Raw genomic sequence first — 22,243 nt, 5'->3', positions numbered from 1 at the left:
GGAGAGAGCACCACCCTACCTCACCTTACTCCCACAATGGGTAGGGGCATAGGAAGGGAAGATGAGTGGGTAGCACCTTCATGCACATTTGAAAAAGGCAGCTCTTGCTCCAAGCAGCTACAGCTCCAGGCCAGGGTCTCAGTCCCACTCCAACAGAAGCAGACGTCCTATGCAGGGCATGTCTTGTGCCACCACATTAAATGGCCCCAATAGAGCACTGTTGAGATTTAAAGGACAGTAGAGGATACAAGAAATGAGTCAAGTATTCTTGGGTAGAAAATAGCCAGAGTGGGCACATTAACTTGGCAGCATTTAACTCAGTGTGTGCGAGTTTACAATGCGGAAACAATGCCAACAGCTTCTACACAGTCACACCATATTCCAGGCCAGTGCCAGCTAAGGCTGGAGGAACAGAGAGACTTCATGACACCCTCTCCTGGGAACAGATGATTATAAGGAGTGTCTGTGACCACAGGGCTGGAAATCAAAGCCCAGGGCCAACCATCAAAATAGTAAGTACTGTGCAACAGAAATGATATTCATTATCATAGGTGTCGTTCCTCTTCCCAGACCCTTTAGAAATACCTTCTGTTCACCTTCTGTTCATGGCCTCATTTCTTCAGAGCACGCCAATGACATCATGGTGCTCCTGTGCACCTGCAGCTCCCTCTGAAGTCAGCAAAGCCACCATCCTTGAGAGACTCAGGAGTTAAGTCTGGAGTAGTGGGGACGCTGGATCCCATCTCATAAAGAAAGGAAACTCATCCTCCTTTCTACACCAAGAAGGTCTGCATTTTTCTCTCTCGATATTGCTAGGCTCTCAATAAAGTAGCCCGTGCTTCACTAACATAGAAGGGTCTCAATCTTGGCATTTCATCTGAAGTGCAGTCGTGCAAGGAGCGAACCATATGCTTGAGTGTGTGACCATGTGCAGAGGGCAAAATCACAGTACCTGCTGGCTGCCCTGTTTCACAGCAGTGCTTCTCAAACTTCTCTTTCACAGGCAATACATGTCAACTGAGTTAAGTAAACTTTCCTGGGTCTCATCCTCAGAGGCTCCTATTCAGCAGGTTGGGGTGCGGCCCATGACTGCATTTCTAACAAGCTCACAGGGGACCTAGGCAATGCTGATGCTGCTATTGCAAGGCTCTCACCTTGAAAAACATGGGTTTATACTATTAGCAAAACTTATGACATGCAGAAGAAATCTGAGTTGTGCAATCTCAATGGCTCTGTGAAACCAATAGAAAATAACATTTACAAAAGTAACTCTCATGAAATAAGAACAAATAATGATACAGGGCCTGCTCAGAGCAAAGCCATATTACTCTGGCTATAAATTAGCCTTAGAAGGTAGCGTCTTTCAGGAGGCTAGAGGTTTAAAATCAATGATCAAATTGGAGAGAAATTAGTGTTACCAATATAAAGACAACTTAGCATAAATGCTCCCATTCTACAGATAAGGAAACTGAGAACAGAAGAGGACATGCAGAAAGTTAACAGCTGAAGTGAGATTAGAACTCCTGTCTCTAGACTCACTGTCCAGCACTCCTGTTGTAAGCAATGCCCTTCACTCTTGTGAACCAAGTTTCCTGTCCCTGAATGATTTCATGACAGGAACTACAAAGATGCAGGAGCAACATGAAGTTATACTGTCCTTCGTAGCAGAAAATACAGATTAGTCCTGCACAATATCAACATAAAAGATTTCATTCCTGGTGTCTTCTAAAATAAACCCTCACTGTGTGCTGACACTCAGAACATTAATCAGAAAAGTGCACGTGCAGGCAAGTATATTTCTTGTCCCCCCCTTCCTCCTCCTTTCCTTCCTACTCTACTTTCCAATGGACTTAGAAAACTTTGGAAAACAAACCCCAAGGTGAAAGAGCCATCGTGGGACACTTATGGTACCCCAGAAGCCTGCAGGAGGATACCTTCCCATGCAGGACAAGATGTGTCCATGTATGGTTTCCTTGGCTCAAGATGCAAGGATGATGTTCTTGCCATCTTAGGCAAAACAACTGTCCTGAGTTGCCTGGAGCAGACGTCCTTCTCCTCCCAGGCTTGGAGCTGCTGTGTGCAATTCTGTTAACGCTGCTGGCTTGTACAACCATGGGGAGCCTGGGGAGATCCCCTCCCCACCCTGGACTACTCATCACTCTTGCGAAACTCAGTTGACAGTTAAAATTTTGTTTTCCCTTCTCAGTTTGTTATCAGAGGAACAGTCAGTATGTAGGAAAACCGAAGCAACTGACAAGAAGAGAAGATAAGAAAAACAAGATGTCTGTTTAAAAAGTAAAGGTCATGATGTGACGCAGTTAAACGAGATAATTTAATCTGATACTAATAACTCTCTTAGGAGTTGATTCATTTTCCAAGTTGGTAGCTCCTCCTTTGCCATCACTGTCCCATTCATACTGTGCTTTTGCCTACACTTGTCATAGAGGTTCTGGGCATTTCTGATGAGGAATGAGTTTCCGTAGAAGAAGCACAAGCTGAGGTTGAAGAGGCAAGGTGAGGACACCTGATGCCAGGTGGAGAATTCCCTCTAAATAGATTTAGACAAAAATTATAAAAGCATGCAACAAGCCTAAAGGCAGGTAGCTTAGCTGACAGAGTTCTCTATCAATATGCAAAAGCTCTCTAGCTCCAGAGGCCTTGTCAGTGGCTTTCCCAGGTAGTGCAGGCTACTGGACTACCTCGGTGATGCCTGGAGAGTTAACATGACTGACAGCAAATTCATGCACAAAGGTGTTCAGTTAACAGTATTCAAATATCTCAAATAAACTATAATTTTTAAAATAGCCAACAAGAAATAAGTATGACCTATACAATCAACAGAATGCCAACCCGCCTGTGAGATGATAATTATTTAAAAAATTCAGTGACCTTTATTTCAAATATGTTGTCACAAAATTGCAACATGAAACATTCTATTTAAAAGTCAAAAACACAACATACAACATTACATTTATTTTGTGATGACCACCTCTTATTTTATTCATAAAAATATTCATAGAGTTGAACATCACAAAATAAATAGAATGTCGTATGTTGCATGTCTGACCCTTAAATAGAAATATTTACTACCTACGTGAATAATATTTGCACATATGACCAAATGCTAGAACACTGAAAAATATTTTGATTGTCAAGGGCAGCATAATTTTAACTCAATTTCTTCTATTTCTTATTATTACTTATATAATCTTATTATTACTTATATAATCTGCAGTATTCCACCACAAGACGTAAGTTAGCTTCCATTTAGTTGGTACAATGTCACCTGGGAAAAAAGTAATCATCCAATAAATACTTGAGCCTCTCCTCTATACGAGGCACTGGGCATACAGCCATGAACGCCCCAGACCAAGTTCCTGCTCTTAGGGAGCTGACATTCTAGCTAGGGGAGGGTGACAACAATAACATGAGCTAAAAAATATATAATCAAGTGATAACAAGTTACACATTAATGTAAATTTCCATGTGATGGGTGTGCACACACAGCCAATCACTCCAGGACTTCCTGTTCCTGTTCTGCAGAGAGTTAGATCATGGCCAATATTCAACACACTGGGTGCGTGGGTTTCCTATTGCTGCTGTAATAAATTACCACCAACTTAGTGGCTTTCAACAGCCCCATACAGTTCTGGAAGTCAGAATCCTAAGGAAGGCTTGCTAGGCTAAATTTAATGTGTCAGCAGGACTGCATTCCTACTGGAAGCTCTTGGGAAGAATCTGCAGCCTTGCCTTGTCCAGCTCCTGGAGGCACCCACCCCCCCATTCCTTGGCTCGTGGCCTCTTCCATCTTCAAGCCAGTAATGACATCATTCTGACCTCGGCTTCTGTTGGCACATCACCTTCTCTGGCTGACTCTCCTGCCTCCCAGTTTCACAGGAACAATGTGATAGCACAGAGCCCACCCTGATAAGCCAGGATCTTCTCATGATTCCAAGGTCAGCTAACTTGCAACCTGAATTCCATCAGCAACTTGAACTTCTCCTTGATGTGTAACATAACAAACTCACAGGTCCCAGGGATTCTGACATAAACATCTTTTGGGAGCACTATTCTGCCAACCACACTGAGGTAACTCTTTGTCCAACTTCCTGGCAGAAATATTCAGAAATGTCTTTCCTCAGAGATGTTTACCATGGGGAAAATAGTATAAGAGTGTTTTCTCAGAAAGTGTTAAGTTCAAAACTACCCTGTCTACCTGTTTTTCACTTTGGGCAAGTTACTTTAATTTAAATGAGGATAATAATAACCTAATCCATGGTTCTGCAGAGATAATTATGTGGGGTAAACCATAGAAACAGGTGTGAGCCTAAAAAATGCTAAGACAGAGTAGTTAATATCGGATAGCTTTAGTTGTTCCCAAATCCCAATTTCTTTTTCTTTGTAACAAACTAAAAATTTCAAGCTAAAATCTGAACAGGCATTCTGTGATACACGGTAATTAGCCAATGGCATGTGATTCACCCTTTCCCACGTTCCCACTGAAGGAAATGCAGAGATGCATAAAAGAAGCTGAGTGTGGATGAGTGCCTAATACACAAGGGATTGTGACACATGGAGTGTGGAAGGGCACATGGGTCCCCAGGTGTGAATCCCAGCTCAGAAACATGAGGCATTTGCTGCAGAAAGGAACTGTTGTAAAGGGCATCCCCCATCAATATGTCTTTCTATACCCATCCATTCAGAGACCCCAGTTCCTGGAAATGCAACTCAACTAGTTAAAGAAGCAAAAGCAGGGTGGTATGCAGCCTTCTGGAGATTAACGGAATAGAGGGGCGATGGAAAGAGCCACAAGAGGGATCAAACCAGGGGGGCAGACTTTCACCCACTGTCTCTAGATATAAGAACTAGGAAGAACTATCACTGATCAAAATTATAATGAATAAGGCTCCACCTCGATATTCTAACTACAAGGCAGCAGGAGAAGGAGATCCCCTCTCAGGCAAGCTGAGTCACCCTAGAAAAGTCAACATAAACACTGGAAGGTTGACCAGGGAGCATGCACATCAACCACCCCTTCAGCATAAGTGATGCTCACAGCAACCTGACCCTTGTGGCCAGGTGAGAGTGGCGAGGGTGCTGAAGGGACAGGAGGGTCTGTTCACAGGCACACCCCTGGCCTGGACCTTCTCTTTCAAAGGTTGATAACTCAAGACAACTTTGAAAATTCTCTGCAACATCTGAAGTAAAACACTATTCTTCTAAAAAGAAAAAAACATATATTACGGAAAGAAGATGTACATTTTAGAATCCATGTTTTTATCTTGATATCAAATAAACATAGGATATATGAAAGAAAAACCACTAAATGGAAAAGGCTAAGATTACAAGGGGAGTCAGCTAAGATGGACATGACAAGACATAAAATGGTTAAACAAACCAGAAATGCAAACTCAAAACATAAATGGGAATAAGATGCAGCAGACAGCAGACCCAATAGTGCTGAAAATCAAATCACCAAGGGGAAAAAAATCATAGGCTCTTACAGAATTAAGAGGAAAAGACAACAAGATGAAGACACAGCCAAATAACTACCCAAATTACAAACCGTTCGTGTTCCAAGGGAAACAACCAAAACCAAAACCAACAAGAAGCCACAATTAAAGGTCATATTCTCTGGGCAAAATGAAGTAAAATTAAAACTTGGTGTGTTTGACAACTTAGAAGTTAAAATTCAGTCTCTCAAATAATTAATTGCAGAAAATATAAAAACTATAATTACAAGACTATTTTAAATGTACCAATAATGACTGCATGACATTTTATAATTTATAGTGTGAGTCTAAAGCTACACTAAACATCAAATGCATTATAAAGCAAGAAATAATAAAAAGGAAATAAAGCATTTAATGCAAGATATTTGAAAATAAACACGGGAATTAAGAGGATATTTTGAATAAATATTAAAGCTTTACTGACTCAGGGAAAAGGGAAAAAAGAAAAATTAATGAAGAAACACAAGACACAAATTTTCACAAATAGATAAAATACACCAAATACAGTCAGATTTTATCAAGGAAAAAAATAAATGAATAAGTTAGTACTGAGAAAAGGTTATATAATCGCAATTACAGAACAAATTAAATCAAAAAAGTACTTCATAATTTTGTCCATTTCTAAAATCTTAATGAAATTAACACTTCTCTAGGAAAACGTAAATTACCCACACAGAAAAGTATCAGTGAAAGAAATTAAAGTTTGTTCAAAATTATCTTCATAGAAGACTGTAAGTCAGGCAGCACTATAAGTGCTTTCGTCAAATTTTCAATATACAAAATTTCCATGCTTCATAAGATATTACAGAACATGGAGGAACACAGAAATTACCTATTCATTTTGTAAAGTTTGTGAGCCACCGCACCCTGCCTTGATTTTTTTCTAATGTAGAAAACCACAAATAAAAGGAAACCTCCCCAGCATAATGAAAAATAACCAGTGTCACTAATAGCCAACAGGATCCATACCCCAATGGACAGCACATGGGCTTCCAACAGTAAAAAAACTCCACAGCTACAGAATCAGTCTAAAGATATTGGTTGATAAAATAAGTTTATTTTCAGTATTGTATAATTTCACATTTTTAAGAAAAAAATATAAAGAAGCAATATTTTAAAAGACTATTAAGGAATGAAACAAGAGCAACAACAAATAATAAATACCAGAGTAAACTTCATCAATAAATGTAAGACAGAAATAGAGAAATAATCACGAATCTTGACAAATTTTTTAAAAGCCTTTATCAAATGAAGAAGCACACTACGAATAAGAAGAATCAACATTATAAAATGCCATTTCCCATAAATTATTTATAGATTTATCAAAACCTAGAAGGATTTGGAGAAAATGTAAAGGATTATAAATTCATCTGGAAAGATAAATGAGTGATAATAATAAATAGTTTTTTTCAAAACAAGAGGAAAGATGTCTTGACCTACCAGATAATTAACATGCTAATAAGTTATAATTAATTAATGAGTAAATATAACAAAATAAATATCATAAAATATTTGCCTCTGGTACATAAGAGAATAGGCATGGAATAAAAGTGATACCACAAATGTGGAGGTAGAGGAAACAGTAGTCAATAAACAATTCTGGAATTAACTATTAAATATGTTAATCCATTTAAACTAAATTTTAATCTTATGCTAAAATAAATTCCAAATGAAGTAAAGAGTTAAATTTTTAAAAAAGTAAACCATACCAACAGGGGTGGGGCGACATAAAGAATTGTGTGGAATAAATACATGACTGAGAGCCTGAATCTAAGAATAGGAGGATGAAAAAATATAAGGGAAAGAGATACGGTGTGGGCCAGATAACATGAGAATCTTCTCTATGCCAAAAAAAAAAAAAAAAAAAGAATGAACAAGACTTTTGAAATAGGGCAAAGTAAAATAAAATATATAAAAGCTCTTACAAAACATATCAATTGATACATGAAAAATATTTGTTAAACCAATATCCACCCTTGATAAAAACTCTCAGAAAACTAACATGAGACGGGAACTTACTCAATTTGATAAAGGCAATCGATGAAAAACCTACAGCAAATAGCATACTTAACAGGGAAGGACTAAATATTTTCCCCCTAAGATCAGGGACACAAGACAAGGATGTCCATTCAAACTCAATATTGTACTAGAAGTCTTAGCCATTGCAATAAGTCAAGAAAAAGGAATTACAAACCCTGGATCTGAGTGTTTTTAGCAACTCTGTTCATAAATTAACAAAACTAAAAACAACCCAAATGTTCTTCAACATTAAATGGATAGACAAACTATTGTACATCTGTATAGTGGAATACTACTCAGCCATAAAAAGGAATGAACTACTGATGTGCAAAATGACTTAGATGAAGTTGAGAAGCATTGTACTGAGTGAAAGAAGCCTGTCTCAAAAGATTACAAACTATAGAACTCCATCTATGATGTTCCCAAAAAGACAAAACTATAGTAACAGAGAACAAATCAGGGTTCAGAGATGGAAGAAGTGTATGAATACAAAGGGGTAGCTTGAGGGAGTTTTTGGGGTGTGATACATTGTTCTGCACCCTGTCACTCAATTTTAAGGGTTTTTCATTTTAAAAGCAGGATCCAAAACATTATATGTAGTATGATATCAATTTAACATATGTAAGGGAAGAAATATTCCACAATGCTGGAAAAATACTGGAATTGACCTGTCCTCATGCCCAGATTTACTCAAAATAGGTACAATGAGTTTTCTTTCTGCATGTGGCCCAACAACCACCTGTGATTTCAAACAACCAAACTGCAGAATGCCATTCAAAAGGCCCTTAATATCACGCTTATGAAGCCTGGGTTCTGAAGGTCCTAGGAAAATTTTATTTCTTTGGAAGTATCTTCAAATCACAACCCAGAACTCCAACAACAAGGATGAAAAAAGTTGAAAACCCGAAAGCTCAAAGACTCCTAACAAAACGAATTAATGGCCACTCATTTTCAAAATAGTCAATCATCCTAATGGTCATATGAGGTTACAACCCAGGTAGAAGGTGGTGAACCAACGACGCAAACTCTCTCCTGAAGCAACCTAGGAGCATTCCAACGGCCAGTGTTTCTGATTAAACAAATCTCTTTTTTGTCACAAGAAGTGGCTCACCCTGAAAATTCCTAATTTTTCCCATGTACTAACTACACTAAACGCCAAAACATTCCCAGAAAGATTCCAGCATTTCAGAAGAATTTCAGAATTTGAAAAAAATTTTTACTAAGAGTCAGTTTGCATTAAATATTTTTTATAACCTTAACTTTCTGGAGTTTTTAAAGAATTTACTAAGCAAGGAATCAGAAAGCCTGGGTTCTGGCCCCAATTCCAATTTCCTTTGACATTAGTTTCATCAAAAGTAAAATAGGATGTTAAGATTGAATGGTCCCCAAGAGTTTCTCCATCTCTAATACTCTAGGAAACAGATAATGGTGAAAGTAACATTGCAAGGGCCATGGCTAAGCTGCTTGAATGAACAAACTACTCAAATAAGCTATTTTCATGAAGCATTCATTCAGAAATACTGTGCAAATGACAGAAAAAAAATTCATTAATCAAAGAAACTGTTAACAAGCCATGCATGGCCGTTATCCAGCACGTAGCTCAGGTTACCGTACCTGACAGTAATAAAAGTGCATCCATGGAGAAAACCCTTCATGGTTCAATTTTACTAATGTAGACTGACCTGCCCCAAATTGCAAGAAATCCTTTGTGTAGAGTGCAAAATTATTTGGGGTAGAATTTCCTTAATTCTTGATGTTATACTTTTTAATTGACTTTTTTGGGGAATAAGTGACATAAATTACTGGACTGCTCCTTTCGTACTAAAAGACACATGGGTGTGCAGCATAAGGGATCCTTGTGGTGTTGGATCTGCACCGTATCTTGACTGTGATAATGAACACACAAACCTACACAGGTGATAAAACTGTGTGTAACTCAATACACTCACACATACATACACACACACACACACACACACACACACCCGTGGGTACAGTAGTCCTCATTCATCCTCAGTTTCACTTTCTGCTGTTTCAGTTACCTGCAGTCAACCATGGTCCAAAAATATTAAATGGAAAAACCCAGAAGTAAGCAATACCTAAGTTTTAAATTGCCACTGTTCTGAGTAATGTGATAAAATCTCAAGCTGTCCTGCTCTGTCCCGCCTGGGACATAAATCATCCCTTTGTCCAGCTGATCCACTCTGCAGCCACTTAGTCACTCAGTAGCCAGCGTGGTTATCAGATCGACTATCACAGTGTGGCAGTGCCTGGGTTCAAGGTGAACAGTAGCCTAACGCTATGTCACAGGCCTACGTCATGCACCTGACTTCATCTCTTTATGTAGGCCCTGTATCATCTCACATCACCACCAGAAGGGTGAGCACAGAATAAGAAGACATTTTGAGAGAGAAAGAGAGACCACATTCTCATAATCTTTCTTACAGTATATTATAATTGTTCTATTTTATTGTTAGTTATTGTCAATCTCTTACTGTGCCTAATTTCTTTTTTTTTTTTTTTTTTTTTTTTTGAGACAGAGTCTTGCTCTGTCGCCCAGGCTGGAGTGCAGTGGCACAATCTCGGCTCACTGCAAGCTCCGCCTCCCGGGTTCACGCCATTCTCCTGCCTCAGCCTCCCGAGTAGCTGGGACTACAGGCGCCCGCCCCTGCGCCCGGCTAATTTTTTCTATTTTTAGTAGAGACGGGGTTTCACCATGGTCTCGATCTCCTGACCTTGTGATCCGCCCACCTCGGCCTCCCAAAGTGCTGGGATTACAGGCGTGAGCCACCACGCCCGGCCTGTGCCTAATTTCTAAATTAAACTTTATCATAGTTATTATAGGTACAGGACAAAGCATAGTGTATGTAGCATTCAGTACTATCCATGGTTTCAGGCATTCACTGGGATGTCTTGAATCGTATCCTCCATGGATACTGAAGGACTACCACAAAAATAACACTGGAGAAATCTGAATAAAGTTAGTGGATTCTATCAATGTTATTATCCTGGTTATGATATTATACTATAGTTTTGCAAAATGTTACCATGAAAGGAAATGGGAAAATGTGTAAGAGATGTCTCTGTATTACTTCTCCCCCACCCTGCCAGGTGGAGTTTGGCTCTTGTTGCCCAGGCTGGAGTGCAGTGGCGCAATCTCAGCTCACTGCAACCTTTACCTCCTGGGTTCAAGGCTCACCAAAACCTCTGCCTCCTGGGTTCAAGTGATCCTCCTGCTTCAGCCTCCTGAATCCCTGGGATTACAGGTATGCACGACTTTGCCCAGCTAATTTTGTATTTTTAGTAGAGATGGGGTTTCACCATGTTGGACAGGCTGATCTCGAACTCCTGACCTCAGATGATCCACCCACGTCGGCCTCCCAAAGCGCTGGGATTACAGGCGTGAGCCACTGTCCCCGGCCCTCTGTATTACTTCTTACGACTATATGTGAATCTGAAATTCTCTAAAAAAAAATTTTCAATTTAAAAAAGGGGGTATGGGGAAGATTAAGCCTTCTCTCTACTTCTGACCGTTAGTTCTACCAAGAGGCAGTAGTTCTTCCCAGCTTCATGTGTACAGTACTTAAAAGAGAAGGGAGGAAGGAAAGGAACAGAACAGAACGGAATGGAACGGAACGGAAAGGAAAGGAAAGAAGTTAACTAATTTGGGATGGCCCTGCTATATATCTAAATAAATTATTTAGCGCTTTCTTACTCATAGTTGTGAGGGCTGAATACATCTTGAGTCTAGGAGACTGTTTCTGTTGAAAAAACCTTCCCCATTCCCAGATTCCTCTCCTATTGGATTCTCAGAAGTAACCAGGTCTTTTCCCTCAAGACAGGATACTGAGTGATCTTTCTCTGCGAAAACTGACCACTCCCGATAGAGATCTAAAACTTGAGATACGAAGCACTGCCCAATAAAATAGCCCAGTTAGATAGCCTTACAGAGATATTCACAATCAACGAGGCCCTCTTTGCACAATTTCCGGTCATCTTTTCAACAGCACCACCTAAATATGAGTAGTGGCCAAAGATCCCCTGACATCTGAAGAAAGCATATACAACATGAAAAACAAGACAAAACAAACGAACAACAGCAACTTGAAAAAACAGAGTCCATATGGGGAAAAGAAAACCTCAATACTACTATGAATCTACTTAGGGATATGGGAGATAATATTGTACCACTGAAGCGGAACAGGATGCTACTAAAAATAGCTTCCACAGGAAGAAGAGCTCTTGGAAATTAAAAATATGACAGCAGAAATTAAACACCCAGTATAAGAGTTGGAAGACACGGTTTAAAAAAATTTATAGAAATTACAGCAAAAGGATGAGAGAAATTGGAGAGAAAAGATAAGAAAATTAGAAGGTCAATCCAGGAAGTCAAACACCCAAATAACAGACAATCCTGAAAGAGAAAAGGGAGTACTTAGGATGGAGAATATTATAAAAGGGAAGTTCCCAGACCTGAAGAAGACAAGCTTCCAAAGGGAACCTGGTGAAAGATCCAAGAAAATGAATGAAAATAGATCCACCCCAATCATATAATTGTGACATGACTGAAGATGAGGAAAAAACAGACCATTAGGAGCAAGCAAAGAATCAATCTCTTACTGTGCCTAATTTCTTTCTATAGACATTACTGTGCCTAATTTCTTTCTATAGACATGCTCTTGGGTGGGGGATACAGGCTTCCAAAATGATTAACCAAAGACAGCACCAGATTTCTCAGAGGCAACAATGGAAGCTAGAAGACATTCAAGCAATGCCTTCAAAATTCCAAGGCAAATGAGTTTCAACCTAAATTCTTGACCCAGCCTAACTATCTTCTAAGTGTAGAGGTAGAAGGAATATATTTTAAAACACATACAGTCTTGAATCTTTACTTTCCACACTCCCTATTGTAGGAGGCACCTGGAGGGTATGACCCTCAAAAAATGTACACTGAAAATTCAGGAATAAGCCAAGAAAGATGCATACCTGGGTTCCAGGGAGCAGGGCTTTCATCCCAAGGGAAAGTTAAAAGAAATATGCAGGATGAAGCTGAAGGTGATGGCAATATGACAGCTGGCAACAGACTTTACAAGTGACCTGTCCAGATCAGAGTAGGCCAGAGGAATCTGGTGAAGACTTCCTCCAAAGATGACGTGCTGGAATACTTAGTGTCCCTGCACATATTGAGAGGAGATGGAAGAGCCAGGTGTGAGGGTTCACACCTGTAATCCCAGCAACTCAGGAGGCTGAGGCAGGAGGACTGCTTGAACCTAGGAGTTTGAGGCTGCAGTGAGCTATGTTCATGCTACTACACTCCAGCCTGGGCAACAGAGCAAGATCCTGTCTCTAAAAAGAAAAAGAAATCTAGGCAACTGGAGAGAAGTTTAAGTTTAAATTTGTGGTGAAGGCTTAGAAAATGAAGCAGAAAAATGCATATTCATTCACATTCAGGACAGGAAATTTAAGTACAGTGTATTTCGTAGCTCAATGATGAACAGCAAAATGTGCTTGTGATAAGGTAAATACTGACCTTTAACCCTTTGGTTCTTAGCTTTGGCTGCTGAGATACACTGGCACCAACTGTATCGCTTTTGTATAAAATCCCAATGCCCAGGCCACAACTGGGAGCATGACAATAGAATTTCTGGGAGGTGGGACTCGGATATGAGTAATTATTAACGTTCCCTAAGTGATTACGATGTGCAGACAAGACTGAGAAGCACGGAGCTAACCACAGATGCAATGTTTACCCTCATGCATACTATTCCAACATCTTTATCTGCAGCCGCAAATGCTTATCATCTTGACTTTCAACTGTCAGCTCTATATTCCATCTGGATGCTCTCAAAGTACAAATCTTCAAAAAAAGTTTCATATTCTGTTTTAAACATGGCATTATTGACTTGCTGAGGTCACCAATCCCTTCTCCCACCCCTTTTGTTCTATTGTCAAAGTCCTAATCCAGAAACCTGCTCCTTTCTCTGTCCTCTGCGGGTTCAATTCCATGGCAGACTGGCTGACTAAAGTGAAAATGACATTTGCTGAGATCAAACAATGCAGAAATGCAAAGTGAGAAAGGAAGAGAAATATTTGTTGCAAATATTGCAAATGTAAAAGTTGCAAATGTGAAAGTCCCTAAACTAGGTCACAGATGAGCTGACTTTATTTGTTCACTTTCTCCTAAAAATAAATCGCTATTGACAAGCCAACAACGATTGCTAGATTTCATGATTTAAATAAGTGACGTTTATTGGTTCAGACAGTTCCAGGAATGACGCAGGTCTTTCCTTGTTCCCTGGAGTTCCCACCTAAGCAACTAAACATGAAAAAGTCATGACCAACATGCTCCATGGTCCATAGATGGGTCCAGCCAACATGAGTTTCTACCCAAGCCTCAAATATCTATGTATAGCCATTCTAATCCCACCCACCTCCCTTTCTACATGTCAATCACATTAAATGGCCAAGGCTTCATTTGGGGTCTATTCCTATAACCAGGTCCCCTGATGGTGGTCCCCCACAGTGTTTGGGGTGCCATCTGATATCCCCCTCTGAAGTGAACCAAAGCAGCTGTATCTCCAGCACCTGCACAAACCCTTGATGTGAGCCCATGTTTTAATTGACTTTAATCTACCAGTCTGATATTGAGAAATGGTATTTTATTATTTTTAATTTGATTTTCCTGTTAAAACTGAGATTAAGTTTGTTGTTTGTGTCTGTTGGTCATCTGCAATTGCCTTATTGTAAATTGCCCATCTGCATCTTTTGCCCATTTTTCTATGTTTGCCTTTGTATCCTCCATTGTTCCTTAATCTTATTCCCTTTATTTTTCAGGTTCCAACTTTTCCTGACCACCACAGCCTCCTCCATGCCATGCTGTATTTCTCATCCCGATCTCTCATAATTCATGAAAATTACTTATTCAGCACCTCTCTTCTCAGTCAAGCTTGAACGCCATGAGGATGAACATCAGGGTGTCCCCCAAAGACAACATGGCCACTCTAGCAACTAGTAAAGAGCCTGTCATTTGTTAAATGAACAAACGGGTGAAGGTCCCTGTGTCTTACGCAACTGGGGTCCAGACAGGAACTCCCTCAAGGGATCCCACTGAGAGAGTTTCATGAAGGAACAGTCTACAAGGGTAAGTGTAGGGCTGGGAAACCAATAAGGGATAGTGTGGCCCGTCCAGGACTAGCAACAGCAAGGAGCATTGCCTTTCCAGGTTGGAAGTGGAACAGGAAGAGAACAGCAGGGGGAATCTTAGGACACCTGGAGCCCATCGCCACTTGGTTCATACAAAACCTTATTCCATCTGGGTCCTTAATACTTCACATTCTCAAATCCTATAGGATAATCCTGTTTGTGAAACCATTGCAAACAATAAATATAAATAATTGCCAAACAAGCTCTACAGAAAAAGCAGGCGAAAATGGGCCAGAAAAAAAAAACTCCAAATTACCTTCCTGGCAGCACAACCCATTTGCTTTGCAACTTTGGGAACATTTTCTAACCACCCCATACCTCAGTTTCCCCATTATGAAAGTCTATGTACTATTATGCCTCCAAAAAGTTCTTTTGCTCAAAGAAAAGAAACCTCCCTACAGAAAAAGAAAATTGCCAAAATTTTGTCCTATCAGCCAACTTCCACCAGGCCTCGGAATTCTCAGCAAATAGCTAGTTTTGCAATTCTTTTAGCTTCGCCAACCCTCCAGGGTGAAGGAAAAAAAAAACTTCCCACAAGGATTTGAGGCTTGCAAGTGGAGGAAATCTTTGAGAAAAATCTGGGTTGATGAGAAGCTAAGAAAAGCCAAGAGGAAAGAGACATATCTATATATGTTTATGCAAAAAATAGAAAAGGTTGAAAAGCAATGTGTTTCTAAAATACTGCCTCTATGAAACCAACCTTCTGTTACTCCTTACTCCTCAGTTAACTGAAAAAGGCAGGGTGATTCCCCGTCTTCTATTCATGTCCTCCTCCGCAGAGGCTGGAAAATGCAGCAGCACGCAGCCCTGACGTAGGTGGACTTGGGTTCAAACCCCACCACTAAACAGACACTAGGCACTGCACTCCCCCTTTCTTCAGCTCAGTGCTATCCCATGAGAAATGGGTAACGATATTGAATCCGCTGGACTGAGAGCAGAATCATGTTATCAATGGCAAAACCTTCAGTTACTTTTGCTCATGGCAATAAAACCCATGTCAGCCAATGGGCTCCTAACACAAGATGACTAGTTTTTATCACAGGCACTGTAGTTCAGCGATCAAAAGAGCATCTTTATTTAACAAATACCTTTCACACTTGCCTCTGTATTTAAGATATTTATATATCTTCTGAGCTCCTACTATGGGGCCAGTGACTGGGGTATAGAGGTGAGGAAAGTTCATAGGGTCCCTGACCTCCTGGAGCCTAGAATCTGGGGAAGAGGAGATATCAAGCAAATCATGACCAAATAAACACATAATTACTAATGGTGATAAACGCTATGAAGGGAACATATGGTGTATTCAGACAGAGAAATGGAGGGACCCAGTCAGGAAGATCTCGAGCCAGGTAGTGAGGAATTCACTAGCCATGGTGGACAAAGCAGTCCAGACAGTGGGACCAGCATGCACCAGGAATCTGAGATCAGAAGAATCATAGACCTTTTGAGGAGCAGAGGAAAAGCCAGAGTGGGGATGTGTGGAAATAGAAGGAGGAAACAAAGCTGGAGATTCCAGCAACCCTCACACTGGGCCATAAGAAGGATTAAACAGCTGTGGTCATCGCCATAGGAGGAAGGGGCAGCCACAAGGGCAAAGACGGGCTCTCAGCTCTGCAATTTAAATTTGCAGTTCAAATACCCACTGCAACTTCTTTTTCAAATACCACTTCTAGATCCCACACCAGCTAAAATAAGCAGCAATATTTTCATGAGCGGAAGATATTTCAAAGATAATATACGCATACATACATATGTCTGTGTGTATGTCTGTCTATATATGTTTGTATGTATGCACATATGTGATATTCACCTTAGCCACCTTGGGAAATGTCTACATTCACTACTAAGTTACGATCCCTTCGGATCCTCGGGTTTTTAAAAAGGCAGCCACAACATTATCTCCCACAGCAGAGGCTCTTATAATGTGACCCTATACTTCTCCACTGAATGACTGCTGGTATCTATGCCCTTCTCCTTCAACGTGGGCTGACATCTCACACTGCTTTGACTAACAGAAAATAGTGAAAATGACATTCTGTGACTGTGACTTCTGAGGCTAGGATATAAACATGCCATACATTTTCACCTTGTCCTTTTGGGATACCTGCCCTCGCGACCTAGATGTCATGCTCTTGGGGAGTTCAAAGCGAGCCACGTAAAGAGATCACATGGAGAGGCCATGTGTGGGTGTTGTGGTTGGCAGCCCAGCTCTGAGGGTCCAGCGAACAGCCACGTCGACCCCAGGTGTGGGAGAGGTGTCACTTCGGACGACTCCAGATGCAGCTGTCAAGCCACCCAGCTTCGCAATCTTCCCAGCTGAGGTTCCAGATGTAATGGAGCAGAGACAAGCCATCCCCATTACCCCTAACCAATTCCTGACCCAAAGTGTCCATAAGCAAAAAAATTAAATGGCTGTTTTACACCACTAAGTTTTGGGGTGATGTGGTATGCAGCAACTAGTATAGAAAGTATCTCAAAGTATATACATACATACATACATACATACATACACATATGTACATATGTGTATGTATATGTAGTGTATATGCATGTGTGTGTATTTTTTTCTTTTTTTCTGTTTTTGAGACAGGGTCGCACTCTGTTGCCCAGGCTGGAGTACAGTGGCACAATGATGGCTCACTGCAGCCTCAATCTTCTGGGCTCAAACAATCCTGCCATCTCAGATCACGAGTAGCTGGGATTACAGGAATGCACCACCACACCCAGCTAACTAAAAAAATTTTTTTTTAGAGACGGGGTCTCACTCTGTTGCCTAGGCTGGTGTATATTTTTTCTTAATTACTAATGACCTCCCTGAGAACCTTCTAGAGAAAAAGTCTAGAATTACTCCTCAATTAGAATCCCTGGGCTTTATCCACACTACTTCTGGAAAAAAAATGGCTGGGTAGTTTACGTCAAAGAAAAATAGAACACTTTTAAACCACTCAAAATATCCAAAAGTAATCTATTCTCATTGCAAAAAGGAAAGAAAATCCTCCTCAGCAAATCTAACACCTTATTTTAATTGACTTTGAAAAAAGAGATCAAAATGAGATCTTCATCCACGACAACTAAATAGGGCAACTACAGCTCATTGCTTTCCACCACTGAAGGCTCATGCCTCTGAAAAGAGTGTCTGCAGATTAAATAAAATAATACCTATAAGGTTGGCATAGCGCACTGCCTGGCACATAAGAGCCCACCAAATTCCAGTTATTATTATTGCTTTTGTTGTTGTTAGAATTAACATTTTTCTTGATTCCAGCACTAATTCTTCCTGACCTAAATTAAGCAGACCTCATGTTACACCTCAGCAGAAAAGAATCAATGTAGATTCTTACTGCATTTAACCAAATACTGAATACAGTATATAACCAAAACTTTTCAGTACATAGCCAAATCTGAGTTTCGTCAGATGTCTAGAAAGGGATCTCGAATTCCGTATGATTAGAAATGTTATGTTATGAAACATTATATAAGTATCACACGTCTCTATTTTGCTTTGGTAAAAGAATTGTCCTTTAAAGAAGGAAAGTAGAAAGTAAGGAAGGGAGCAGGAAGGAAGAAAGAATGAAGGAAAGAGAGAGGGAGGAAGGGCCAACAGAAGGAGAGAGGGAGGGAAAGGTCAATATGTGTTAGAAAACAAGCTTCTAAGAAGTTACATTTGACAATCATTGCATGGCTTTCAAAGTGACTAAATGAAAATATTACTTTTGATCATTATGAAGGTACCCCCTATGGGATTATATAAATATTACAAAGCTACACCCAAATGGTGGTCTGAATACAAGAGGACAGAGTTGGGAAAAAAGAACCAGGTTACCTCAGGTTGGTTTTTTCCTCTACTCTTCGAATGCTGTGTGACTTTAAGCTAATCACTCAGCCTCTCTAAGCCACAGGGTCTTCAAAACAATGCTCCATTCCAAACTTCAGTATCCGTACCAAAAGGACCGCTAGGTAGTGTGTGCCCCAAGTTTCCAGGGTAAAAGTCACCATTCAAATGCTTAGGTGTGCCAAATGACAATTCCCCATGCAAAATTATCATTTGCAGATTCACCATTAATTAATATGTTAAAAAGTATCTCAAAAACCTGTGTGTTGCTGCAAAATACTACTGTGCATCACATACTGAAATCATCAATACCTAATGGAAGAAAAGTGATTGGAGACCATTTCAACTCACATGTCATTGGGGGGCAACACAGGGAGGCTGGCTGGCATCCTCCTTAACATTGTTGGCTTTTGCCCGTTAGATCTTCAGTTATTGGGGTGTGGAGGGGTCCTAAGACCAACAGAGATGAGAAGGGAGGAAGAGGAAGTGAGAGGAAAAAAGAATATGAAAGGTAGAAAGGAGAAAGGGACAGAGGGAGAGATGGGGAAAGGGCTGTGCTATAGAACTAAATCTGAGTCAGTGGCACCTGAACAGAAATGTCACTGCCAGGGAAACCATTTCAAAATGACATTCCGGTCCCCAGGTTTCAAGCTTGCAGAGTGTCTGGCCCCATCTCCCCCCGCCCCCAAATCCCAGCTTTTCAGGGCCCAGGCAGCCCCCTGTCATTGACTGACTTAAGGTCCACCCTTCACCCAGAAAAAAATGTCTTTTACGTTCTTGAAAGTGGTGGGAACTCCATGTCTCATAGAGTCCCAAAATATCAGAAAAAATGGCCAGCATGTAATCCACTTGGAATAGCCCTTTCCAAAGGTGGCATGAACTATAAACTGGTTTTACACTAGAAAAAAAAAAAAGGAAAATAAAAAGGGGATTAGCGAAAACCCCCTTAGTGAGACTCTCAGTAGACTGATGTCTGGCAGATGTGAATCTGCCCTGGGAGAGATTCTGCTTCCCTCACACCGGCACGGCCCCCTTCCTGATGTCAGAACCCAAGGCTACGGGATCTGAGATCCAGGAGAGCAATGGAGAGAGCCGTGGAGTCTTCAACAGCTTCACTGAAGACCAAGACGGACTCTCTGCTATTACCATATATGATGAAGTCCGTCAAGCGGTCTGCTAAGACCTGAACGAAGACTGACGCCTGTTCAGCTTCCTCACCAAGCAGGAGACCAGCCAAGCTGGGGGAAACCCCTTTTTAAATTCACGGCACCTTTGAAAATATTTTATAGTGACTATCAAAATGTCTTTATTCTGCACCTCATAACACCTTGCATTAGAGCTACGTCGACCTTAATACCACAGCACACATACTTGTGACTGTTTTTTTGTTTTGTTTTGTTTCTTTCCTCACAATCCTTTACACGGTTGTTTCCCCACGAATCGTGCCACTTCCACAGCCGGGATATAAAACCATTTTACAACAGTTAGTCTCTCATGTCTTTCCTTCGTTTTTTAGACAGCTGAATCACAGGGTAGAAACTGTTTCAGCAGACAACTGTTCTGAGCACACAAGATCTATTTCAGCTCAAGAAAGGCCAAGGACAAAGACAAGACAAAAGTTGTGGGTTAAAGGGCAGACCCTGCGCAGAGCACCGGGAGAGGAGCGGACAGTGTGATGCGTGGTCCACTGCAAACCATTTCTTCCACAGCCGTATCTCTGCAAAAGGGACTGCTGGGGAATAAGTCCCTGTCTTCCCAGTGAGTGGTCATTTTAGGAGAACAAGTCCTCTACTAGCCCGTAGCTGGAGGGCCAACACTTTTTCCCTCCCCGAAGTTCCCGGCACCTGTTCTGAAAGGGGGGTGAAGAGCTCTCTACTCGGGCCGTCCCGCCAGCTTTCTGTATGGAGAACATACACACAACTGTGTGTTAAGCAGTCACCTTGAATCCTTCAGCAAGCCGAGGAGTGTACAGGTGGTCACCTGCACAGGAGCCGGGTTTACCAGGACAACTTTATCCCTGGCCTTGGGGCTGATGGAGGGCAAGACTCCCCGCCACCGCCACCAGCAGTCCCTCCAGCTCGCGAGTAAGCAGCGCACAGGCGGGCACAGGTAAATGTTCCCAGGTCGGCCAGGCGGCCAAGCCTGCCGGCTGCTGGCGCTCAGGGTCCCCACCTCCCATGCCTCTGCGTGGGGCAGGGGGAGTCCTCGTGCCCGGCACCCCACTCCCCCCGCCAAGCCAGCCCGCTTACCCCGGGGCTCCGGCCGGGCCGCCCGCAGCAGCCCCGCGCCCGGCCCCGGGAGCCCCGAGCCGCCGGAGCCGCAGCGCCCACTCGGGGCAGGCAGCGAGCACTCACCCTTCTGCTCTCGCAGGCTCGACAGCGACCAGAGCAGCAGCGCCACCGAGGCCAGGAAGCAGAGCTGGCTCAGCAGAAGGTCCCTCCGGCGGCGGCGGCGGCGGCGGCGACGCGCGCGGTCCTCGTCGCCGGGCGGCCGCATCCTCGGGCGGCCGGGCGGCGGCCTCGGCGGGCGGCGGCCGCTCCTATCGCGGGCGGCCGCGGCGGGGACGTCGGCAGGAGGCAGCCCTGCGCGCAGCAGCCGCGCGTCCTCGCTGCGCTCCCACCCGGCCGCCGCCTCCGCCTCCTCTTCCTCCTCCTCGCCGCTGCCCGTCTCCTCGTCGTCGCCCTCGTCGTAGCTATCGCCCAGTCCCTCCTCCCCTCCCTCCTCCTCCTCCTCCTCCTCGCCGCTCGCCCGCGCCGCCGCCTCCCGGCTCTCGGGGTCCCGCTCCTCCTCGCGCGCCATGGCTCCCACGCTCCGCGCCCGCGCTCGGCCTGGGGCGGCGGCGCGGCGGGGGCGGCGGGGGCGGCCGGGAGGCGGGGGCGGCTGGGGCAGAGGAGGAGGAGCGGGGGAGGACCGACGGGAGGAGGGCCCGCCGCTGGCCAACTCCGCCGGTTGGCGAAGCCACCCCGGGCTGGCTCTGGCCTCGCCGGCTGCAGGAGCGCCTCGCCGGGCCGTCCGCCTATTCCATGGTCCGCGTGCTGGGGGCCGGGTCCGGGCCGGAGCGAACAGGGAGCACTGAGAGAGCTGGGAGCATGAGCTAGCGCGGCTCCCGGCAGCCTGCAGCGGCGAAGCTGGTCGGGCCGCGGTTGGCGGGGGGCAGTGCCTGGGACACAGCCCGGCGCTGGCCGGCACGGCGGGGAGGGGGCGCGCGGGGAGGAGACTGGGCTGGGGAGGGATCCCTGTGTGCAGTTCTTCAACCCTTCCGTGCCAGGGGAAGGGGGACGGCGCAGGGGCCCCCTCTAGGGAAGCACACACGCTGCCTCCCAGAGGCCGATCTTCACCAAGAAGGATTCGCTGGAAACTTTCGGAAAAACCGAGGGACTCTTCAGCCTCCTCTCTACTTGCTACCTGGAGTCGGGGCGCCGCGAGTGCACTTGGCTGCCCGAGCCCAGCCGCTGGCATCGCCTCTTCTCGCGGGCCTCCCGGGTTTCCCTCTGCCCCCTTGCGGGGATCCCCCTGTGCGCCCGACTCGGGATCTGGAACAGGCCTTCCCAGTGGCTGTTGGTTCCATAAGGGTGTCCGGGCTCCCCCCTCTGGCCTGGGCTCACACTTCGCTTTCTATTCGTGCTGGACGAAGCCCAGCACTGTGGCTGATCGGAAGTGGGGACGGCGGGCAGGG

At 43.3% G+C, this 22,243-nt stretch overlaps 1 protein-coding gene across 6 annotated transcripts in view; it reads right to left on the bottom strand.

Annotated features, from left to right (window-relative positions):
• Positions 1–21,265, bottom strand: part of LOC105486812 (solute carrier family 24 member 3) — a 506,030-nt gene extending 484,765 nt beyond the window's left edge. For 4 of the 6 annotated variants that reach the window (XM_071079731.1, XM_071079733.1, XM_071079732.1 and 1 more), the window contains exon 1: positions 20,922–21,078. In XM_071079731.1, coding sequence (XP_070935832.1) covers positions 20,922–21,063 — 142 coding nt within the window. In that variant the 5' untranslated portion in view covers positions 21,064–21,078. Of the gene's footprint in view, positions 1–18,918; positions 18,940–20,921 lie in introns of those variants that run through there. The other 2 variants (XM_011749881.2, XM_071079735.1) reach the window with 2 other exon arrangements.
• Positions 21,266–22,243: the final 978 nt, after the last annotated feature.

Source organism: Macaca nemestrina, chromosome 15, assembly GCF_043159975.1.
Source record: "Macaca nemestrina isolate mMacNem1 chromosome 15, mMacNem.hap1, whole genome shotgun sequence".
Taxonomy (NCBI): domain Eukaryota; kingdom Metazoa; phylum Chordata; class Mammalia; order Primates; family Cercopithecidae; genus Macaca; species Macaca nemestrina.
This window is presented reverse-complemented; position numbering and strand designations above follow the sequence as displayed.